Source organism: Salvelinus fontinalis, chromosome 10 (assembly GCF_029448725.1).
Source record: "Salvelinus fontinalis isolate EN_2023a chromosome 10, ASM2944872v1, whole genome shotgun sequence".
NCBI lineage: Eukaryota > Metazoa > Chordata > Actinopteri > Salmoniformes > Salmonidae > Salvelinus > Salvelinus fontinalis.
The window spans coordinates 43,402,923-43,412,705 of record NC_074674.1 but is presented as its reverse complement, the minus strand read 5'-3'; the positions used below and the strand labels follow the sequence as shown (position 1 = coordinate 43,412,705).

Genomic DNA, 9,783 nt, shown 5'->3' with positions numbered 1-9,783 from the left:
CATATCTGATGGACGCTTTAAGTAAGGACACTCACCCTAGTCTATGTGTTATTATACAGTACAGGTATCCTATAGGGACCTGAGATGTCCATGTGATCTCAACACTGACAATTGGTATCAATGAAATATATGTGTGAAACCTGATGTTACATGTATGTATTATGTCCTGTATCTTTACTTTGTTGAAGTGAACATTGTTCAAGACTTGGTTTTGCTGTTGAAAATGAGGACAGGAAACAAAGGAACTGATCTGCAGAATTAATGGATTGATTGATTGTGTATTTCTAGAATCTTCCTGTCTCTGATGGAGAGTGCAGGTCTGACAGAGCTGTTGAAACAGGACGGATCCTACACCGTGTTCGCCCCAACAGATGAAGCCTTCGACGGTCTCACAGAACAGGACATCACCATGCTCACCAGTAAGTATGCTGTTTTTCTCTTCTCCTCGTACTTCCCTTTACCTCCTCAAATCCCCAGAGGAACACCTCCTCATACTTCCCTGGACCTCCTCAAACCCCCAGAGGAACACCTCCTCAAACGTCCCTTTACCTCCTCAAACCCCCAGAGGAACACCTCCTCGTACTTCCCTTTACCTCCTCAAACCTCCCAGAGGAACACCTCCTCGTACTTCCCTTTACCTCCTCAAACCCCCCAGAGGAACACCTCCTCGTACTTCCCTTTACCTCCTCAAACCCCCCAGAGGAACACCTCCTCGTACTTCCCTTTACCTCCTCAAACCCCCCCGTCCGTACAGGTCGAAGGAATTGTCCGTACAGCTCTGGGACAGGATTGTGTCGAGGCACATATCTGGGGAAGGGTACTACAACATTTCTGTAGCATTGAATGTCCCCAAGAACACAGTGTCCTCCATCATTGTTAAATGGAAGAAGTTTGGAACCACCAAGACTCTTCCTAGAGCTGGCCGCCCAGCAAAACTGAGCAATCGGGGGAGAAGGGCCTTGGTCAGGGAGGTGACCAAGAACCCGATGTTCACTCTGACATAGCTCCAGAGTTATTCTGTGGAGATGAGAGAACCTTCCAGAAGGACAACCATCTCTGCAGCAATCCACCAATCATGCCTTTATTGTAGAGTGGCCAGACGGAAACCGCTCCTCAGAAAAGGCACATGACGGCCCGCTTGGAGTTTGCCAAAAGGCACCTGAAGGACTCTCAGACCATGAGAAACAAGATTCTCTGGTCTGATGAAACCAAGATTGAACTCTGGCCTGAATGCTAAGCTACACGTCTGGAGGAAACCTGGCACCATCTCTACGGTGAAGTATGGTGTAGCAGCGTCTCTACGGTGAAGCATGGTGGTGGCAGCGTCTCTACGGGGAAGCATGGTGGTGGCAGCGTCTCTACGGTGAAGCATGGTGGTGGCAGCGTCTCTACGGGGAAGCATGGTGGTGGCAGCGTCTCTACGGTGAAGCATGGTGGTGGCAGCGTCTCTACGGGAAAGCATGGTGGTGGCAGCGTCTCTACGGTGAAGCATGGTGGTGGCAGTGTCATGCTGTGGGATGTTTTTTCAGCGGCACAAACTGGGAAACTAGTCAGGATCGAGGGAAAAATTTACTGAGCAAAGTACAGAGAGATCCTTGATAAAAACTTGCTTCAGAGAGCTCAGGTCTTAAGACTGGGGCAAAGGTTTACCTTTACCAGCAGGACAACGACCCTAAGCACACAGCCAAGACAATGCAGGATTGGCTTTGGGACAAGTCTCTGAATGTCCTTGAATGGCCCAACCATAGCCCGAATTTGAACCCGATCGAACATCTCTGGAGAGACCTGAAAATAGCTGTGCAGCAACGCTAACCATCCAAACTGACAGAGCTTGAGAGGATCTGCAGAGAAGAATGGGAGAAACTCCCCAAATACAGGTGTGCCAAGCTTGTAGCGTCATACCCAAGAAAAATCAAAGCTGTAATCGTTGCAAAAGGTGCTTAAACAAAGTACTGAGTAAAGGGTCTGAATACTTATACAGATATATATTTTTTTTGTACAAATTTGCAAGAATTTCTAAAAATCCCGGTTTTGCTTTGTCATCATGGTGTAAGGGGGGGGGGGCAATTTAATCTATTGTAGAATAAGGCGATAACTTAACAAAATGTGGAAAAAGTCAAGGGGGCTGTATACTTTCTGAATGCAGCTCATATATAGTACAGGAAAGCAGCTCATATATAGTAACAGGAAAGCAGCTCATATATAGTAACAGGAAAGCAGCTCATATATAGTAACAGGAAAGCAGCTCATATATAGTACAGGAAAGCAGCTCATATATAGTTACAGGAAAGCAGCTCATATATAGTAACAGGAAAGTAGCTCGTATATAGTACAGGAAAGTGGCTCATATATAGTACAGGAAAGCAGCTCATGTATAGTATAGGAAGGCAGCTCATATATAGTAACAGGAAAGCAGCTCATATATAGTAACAGGAAAGCAGCTCATATATTGTACAGGAAAGCAGCTCATATATAGTATCAGGAAAGCAGCTTGTATGTAGTTACAGGAAAGCAGCTTGTATATAGTTACAGGAAAGCAGCTCGTATATAGTAACAGGAAAGCAGCTCATATATAGTAACAGGAAAGCAGCTCATATATAGTAACAGGAAAGCAGCTCATATATAGTAACAGGAAAGCAGCTCATATATAGTAACAGGGAAGCAGCTCATATATAGTACAGGAAATCAGCTCATATATAGTAACTGGAAAGCAGCTCATATATAGTAACAGGAAAGCAGCTCATATATAGTAACAGGAAAGCAGCTCATATATAGTAACAGGAAAGCAGCTCATATATAGTAACAGGAAAGCAGCTCATATATAGTAACAGGACAGCAGCTCATATATAGTAACAGGAAAGCAGCTCATATATAGTAACAGGAAAGCAGCTCATATATAGTTACAGGAAAGCAGCTCATATATAGTACAGGAAAGCAGCTCATATATAGTAACAGGAAAGCAGCTCATATATAGTTACAGGAAAGCAGCTCATATATAGTGACAGGAAAGCAGCTCATATATAGTTACAGGAAAGCAGCTCATATATAGTATAGGACAGCAGCTCATATATAGTAACAGGAAAGCAGCTCGTATATAGTACAGGAAAGCAGCTTGTATATAGTAACAGGAAAGCAGCTCATATATAGTAACAGGAAAGCAGCTCGTATATAGTACAGGAAAGCAGCTCATATATAGTAACAGGAAAGCAGCTCATATATAGTACAGGAAAGCAGCTCATATATAGTTACAGGAAAGCAGCTCATATATAGTAACAGGAAAGTAGCTCGTATATAGTACAGGAAAGCAGCTCATATATAGTACAGGAAAGCAGCTCATGTGTAGTATAGGAAGGCAGCTCATATATAGTTACAGGAAAGCAGCGTGTATATAGTACAGGAAGGCAGCTCATATATAGTAACAGGAAAGCAGCGTGTATATAGTACAGGAAAGCAGCTCATATATAGTAACAGGAAAGCAGCTCGTATATAGTACAGGAAAGCAGCTCATATATAGTACAGGAAAGCAGCTCATATATAGTTACAGGAGAGCAGCTCATATATAGTAACAGGAAAGCAGCTCGTATATAGTACAGGAAAGCAGCTCATATATAGTACAGGAAAGCAGCTCATGTATAGTATAGGAAGGCAGCTCATATATAGTAACAGGAAAGCAGCTCATATATAGTACAGGAAAGCAGCTCATGTATACTATAGGAAGGCAGCTCATATATAGTAACAGGAAAGCAGCGTGTATATAGTTACAGGAAAGCAGCTCGTATATAGTATAGGAAAGCAGCTCATATATAGTACAGGAAAGCAGCTCATATATAGTATCAGGAAAGCAGCTCATATATAGTAACAGGAAAGCAGCTCATATATAGTTACAGGAAAGCAGCTCATATATAGTATAGGAAAGCAGCTCATATATAGTAACAGGAAAGCAGCTCATATATAGTACAGGAAAGCAGCTCATATATAGTAACAGGAAAGCAGCTCGTATATAGTACAGGGAAGCAGCTCATATATAGTAACAGGAAAGCAGCTCATATATAGTAACAGGGAAGCAGCTCATATATAGTTACAGGGAAGCAGCTCATATATAGTAACAGGAAAGCAGCTCATATATAGTAACAGAAAAGCAGCTCATAAATAGTAACAAGAAAGCAGCTCATATATAGTATAGGGAAGCAGCTCATATATAGTAACAGGAAAGCAGCTCATATATAGTAACAGAAAAGCAGCTCATAAATAGTAACAAGAAAGCAGCTCATATATAGTATAGGAAAGCAGCTCATATATAGTTACTGGGATCAGCTCAACTTGCACCCTCACGACATTCAAACAAACAGTGAGATTTAGATTTTTTTTCAAGAAAGTAACACAAATTAATATAACTGGTAATATAATGCGTTACTTTCCACATATTGTTCAATGTAACTGGTTGTATATGACTTTTTCAAGTAACTAATCCCAACACAGGTTTTTAAACCCGCCCTCTGCTCGTGTTATCACTAGGCAACGTGAACATCCTGAGGACCATTCTGCTGTACCACTTCAGTAACGGCGTCTTCATCAACGGAGGACTGGAGAGAGGGGTCACCAACCTGCTCAAGACCATCCAGGGACACAACCTGCAAGTGCTGTCTGTACGTACCACTGCTGCCATTGTCTTCTCTGCATCTGCCTTTGTTTCCATACCTAGAATATCATTTTCTCTGTTTAGTTAGTACTGGACAAAGTTATTCCTGTAAACACATATTTCAAGAGTTTTCAAGAGACCTTGTGAGCACTAAAGTTATTTCAATAATATATCTGTACAGATGCAATACTCAGAGGTAGGGTGGGCTGTCTGTCCTCTCCTGTCCCAGAGGCAGAGTAGACACAGGAAACACTGAGGTAGAGTGGGCTGTCTGTCCTCTCCTGTCCCAGAGGCAGAGTAGACACAGGAAACACTGAGGTAGTGGGCTGTCTGTCCTCTCCTGTCCCAGAGGCAGAGTAGACACAGGAAACACTGAGGTAGTGGGCTGTCTGTCCTCTCCTGTCCCAGAGGCAGAGTAGACACAGGAAACACTGAGGTAGTGGGCTGTCTGTCCTCTCCTGTCCCAGAGGCAGAGTAGACACAGGAAACACTGAGGTAGTGGGCTGTCTGTCCTCTCCTGTCCCAGCGGCAGAGTAGACACAGGAAACACTGAGGTAGAGTGGACTGTCTGTCCTCTCCTGTCCCAGAGGCAGAGTAGACACAGGAAACACTGAGGTAGTGGGCTGTCTGTCCTCTCCTGTCCCAGCGGCAGAGTAGACACAGGAAACACTGAGGTAGAGTGGACTGTCTGTCCTCTCCTGTCCCAGAGGCAGAGTAGACACAGGAAACACTGAGGTAGTGGGCTGTCTGTCCTCTCCTGTCCCAGCGGCAGAGTAGACACAGGAAACACTGAGGTAGAGTGGACTGTCTGTCCTCTCCTGTCCCAGAGGCAGAGTAGACACAGGAAACACTGAGGTAGTGGGCTGTCTGTCCTCTCCTGTCCCAGCGGCAGAGTAGACACAGGAAACACTGAGGTAGAGTGGGCTGTCTGTCCTCTCCTGTCCCAGAGGCAGAGTAGACACAGGAAACACTGAAGGAAACATTGTTTCTCATTACCTACTCCAAATACATTATTATCATGAGGAGAACACTTCCTTTTAGAAACACCTTCCACCACCACAGGAACATGGGGACTTCACTGTTTTTTTGGTTCATTTCTGCAACTCACATACAGTGGGGCAAAAAAATATTTAGTCAGCCACCAATTGTGCAAGTTCTCCCACTTAAAAAGATGAGAGAGGCCTGTTATTTTCATCATAGGTACACTTCAACTATGACAGACAAAATGAGAAAAAAAAATCCAGAAAATCACATTGTAGGATTTTTTATGAATTTATTTGCAAATTATGGTGTCATAGTTGTATGTCAGACTAAGGCAAGGATGTATTCCATTTCATTTCATGTGAAAATCTTTCTGGACCCTTGTTACAGCCTGGTTATCATACGTTAGGTTGTGGTCAAGATTCCCTGTCTCTCTCTTTATCTGCAACACAGATCCCCCCCCCCCCTTTTCCTGTCTCCATCAGGCTGGACAATCTCAGGCAAGCCTTCCTTAACTCATGAAGGAAATTCAGTGACACAGAATCAAGGCATCGTCTAATAACTTTGTCCAGAGATGCTGGGAGTAGGAGGATAGGGGGGAGGAAGGGGAGGAGAGGGTTATGGGTGAGGGATAGGGAGGAGGGAAGGGAGGGAGGGTAAGAGAAAGTAGGAGGAGATGGGGAGGAAGGGGGTGTTATGGGTGAGGGAGAGGGAGGAAGGAAGGGAGGGAGGGTAAGAGAAAAGGAAGGAAAGGATTATGGGTGATGAGTAAAAAGAACGGTGACAGTGGCAAGGAAGAGTTAGGGAGGAGATGAAGAGTTAGGGAGGAGAGGAAGAGTTAGGGAGAAGAGCAAGAGTTAGGGAGGAGAGGAAGAGTTAGGGAGGAGAGGAAGGAGGGTGAGGAAGAGTTAGGGAGGAGAGGAAGGAGAGTGAGGAAGAGTTAGGGAGGAGAGTGAGGAAGAGTTAGGGAGGAGATTGAGGAAGAGTGAGGAAGAGTTAGGGAGGAGAGGACGGAGGGTGAGGAAGAGTTAGGAAGGAGGGTGAGGCAGAGTTAGGGAGGGGAGAAAGGAGAGTGAGGAAGAGTTAGGGAGGAGAGTGAGGAAGAGTGAGGAAGAGTTAGGGAGGAGAGGAAGGAGAGTGAGGAAGAGTTAGGGAGGAGATTGAGGAAGAGTGAGGAAGAGTTAGGGAGGAGAGGACGGAGGGTGAGGAAGAGTTAGGAAGGAGGGTGAGGCAGAGTTAGGGAGGGGAGAAAGGAGAGTGAGGAAGAGTTAGGGAGGAGAGTGAGGAAGAGTGAGGAAGAGTTAGGGAGGAGAGGACGGAGGGTGAGGAAGAGTTAGGAAGGAGGGTGAGGCAGAGTTAGGGAGGGGAGAAAGGAGAGTGAGGAAGAGTTAGGGAGGAGAGGAAGGAGGGTGAGGAAGAGTTAGGGAGGAGAGGAAGGAGAGTGAGGAAGAGTTAGGGAGGAGAGGAAGGAGGGTGAGGAAGAGTTAGGGAGGAGAGGAAGGAGGGTGAGGAAGAGTTAGGGAGGAGAGGAAGGAGAGTGAGCGGAATGTGGGCGACATAGTTCAGAGAGTGTAAGAGCGATGAGAGAGAGAGGGAGGAAGAAGAGAGAGAGAGAAGAGGATGAGAGAGTTTAGAGAGAGTGGAGAAAAGGGATAGGGAGAGGGGTGGAAAGAGGAGATGCCAAGTAATCATCAGGAAGACAGATTTCATTCGTTTTGGCAGAACTCCAAAGATACAGGCTTGGAAGGAACAGATTAGGCTGTTGTCTAAATGGGGACGTGCAGAGAGACGGGTGTAAGGAATGACCTTACACACACTGAGGACAATACTGAAACAGTGTACGGGTGCGTGTGCATGATGTGAGTGTGTGGGAGTGTGTTCAGTTAGAAAGTGGTTCAAATGATGGGTTAGAGAGAGAACTGTAAAGTAGTGGGTTAGAGAGAGAACTGTAAAGTAGTGGGTTAGAAAGAGAACTGTAAAGTAGTGGGTTAGAGAGAGAACTGTAAAGTAGTGGGTTAGAGAGAGAACTGTAAAGTAGTGGGTTAGAAAGAGAACCGTAAAGTAGTGGGTTAGAGAGAGAACTGTAAAGTAGTGGGTTAGAAAGAGAACTGTAAAGTAGTGGGTTAGAGAGAGAACTGTAAAGTAGTGGGTTAGAGAGAGAACTGTAAAGTAGTGGGTTAGAGAGAGAACTGTGGAGTAGTGGGTTAGAAAGAGAACTGTAAAGTAGTGGGTTAGAAAGAGAACTGTAAAGTAGTGGGTTAGAGAGAGAACTGTGAAGTAGTGGGTTAGAAAGAGAACTGTAAAGTAGTGGGTTAGAAAGAGAACTGTGAAGTAGTGGGTTAGAAAGAGAACTGTAAAGTAGTGGGTTAGAGAGAGAACTGTGAAGTAGTGGGTTAGAAAGAGAACTGTGAAGTAGTGGGCTAGAAAGAGAACCGTAAAGTAGTGGGTTAGAAAGAGAACCGTAAAGTAGTGGGTTAGAGAGTGAACTGTGAAGTAGTGGGTTAGAGAGAGAACTGTAAAGTAGTGGTTTAGAAAGAGAACTGTGAACTAGTGGGTTAGAGAGAGAACTGTGAAGTAGTGGGTTAGAAAGAGAACTGTGAAGTAGTGGGTTAGAAAGAGAACCGTAAAGTAGTGGGTTAGAGGGAGAAACATACACTAGTGGGTTAGAAAGAGAACCGTAAAGTAGTGGGTTAGAAAGAGAACCGTAAAGTAGTGGGTTAGAGAGAGAACTGTGAAGTAGTGGGTTAGAGAGAGAACTGTGAAGTAGTGGGTTAAAGAGAGAATCTCAAAGTAGTGGGTTAGAGAGAGAACCGTAAAGTAGTGGGTTAGAAAGAGAACCGTAAAGTAGTGGGTTAGAGAGAGAACCGTAAAGTAGTGGGTTAGAGAGAGAACCGTAAAGTAGTGGGTTAGAGGGAGAACCATAAAGTAGTGGGTTAAAGAGAGAACTGTAAAGTAGTGGGTTAGAGGGAGAACCGTAAAGTAGCGGGTTAGAGGAGGGAGAACCGTAAAGTAGTGGGTTAGAGGGAAAACCGTAAAGTAGTGGGTTAGAGAGAGAACCATAAAGTAGTGGGTTAGAGGGAGAAACGTACAGTAGTGGGTTAGAGAGAGAACCATAAAGTAGTGGGTTAGAGAGAGAACCATAAAGTAGTGGGTTAGAGGGAGAACCGTAAAGTAGTGGGTTAGAGGGAGAACCGTAAAGTAGTGGGTTAGAGAGAGAACCATAAAGTAGTGGGTTAGAGGGAGAAACGTACAGTAGTGGGTTAGAGAGAGAACCATAAAGTAGTGGGTTAGAGAGAGAGAAACGTAAAGTAGTGGGTTAGAGAGAGAGAAACGTAAAGTAGTGGGTTAGAGGGAGAACCTTAATGTAGTGGGTTAGAGGGAGAACCGTAAAGTAGTGGGTTAGAGAGAGAACCATAAAGTAGTGGGTTAGAGGGAGAAACGTACAGTAGTGGGTTAGAGAGAGAGAAACGTAAAGTAGTGGGTTAGAGAGAGAACCGTAAAGTAGTGGGTTAGAGGGAGAACCGTAAAGTAGTGGGTTAGAGGGAGAACCGTAAAGTAGTGGGTTAGAGAGAGAACCATAAAGTAGTGGGTTAGAGGGAGAAACGTACAGTAGTGGGTTAGAGAGAGAGAAACGTAAAGTAGTGGGTTAGAGAGAGAACCGTAAAGTAGTGGGTTAGAGGGAGAACCGTAAAGTAGTGGGTTAGAGGGAGAACCGTAAAGTAGTGGGTTAGAGAGAGAACCATAAAGTAGTGGGTTAGAGAGAGAGAAACGTAAAGTAGTGGGTTAGAGAGAGAGAAACGTAAAGTAGTGGGTTAGAGGGAGAAACGTTCACGAGTGGGTTAGAGAGAGAACCATAAAGTAGTGGGTTAGAGAGAGAGAAACGTAAAGTAGTGGGTTAGAGGGAGAACCGTAACGTAGTGGGTTAGACAGAGAACTGTAAAGTAGTGGGTTAGAGAGAGAACCGTAAAGTAGTGGGTTAGAAAGAGAACCGTAAAGTAGTGGGTTAGAGAGAGAACTGTGAAGTAGTGGGTTAGAGAGAGAACTGTGAAGTAGTGGGTTAGAAAGAGAACTGTGAAGTAGTGGGTTAGAAAGAGAACCGTAAAGTAGTGAGTTAGAGGGAGAAACATACACTAGTGGGTTAGAAAGAGAACCGTAAAGTAGTG

The 9,783-nt window shown here is 44.6% G+C and overlaps 1 protein-coding gene across 1 annotated transcript in view; it reads left to right on the top strand.

Annotated features, from left to right (window-relative positions):
* The window catches only part of LOC129864179 (periostin-like), a gene marked incomplete in the record, with an annotated part of 49,983 nt that overhangs the window by 11,458 nt on the left and 28,742 nt on the right, over positions 1-9,783 (top strand). The window contains 3 exon segments of the mRNA XM_055936862.1: positions 5-21; positions 289-419; positions 4,516-4,646. Of these exon segments, the coding sequence (XP_055792837.1) occupies positions 5-21; positions 289-419; positions 4,516-4,646 (279 nt within the window).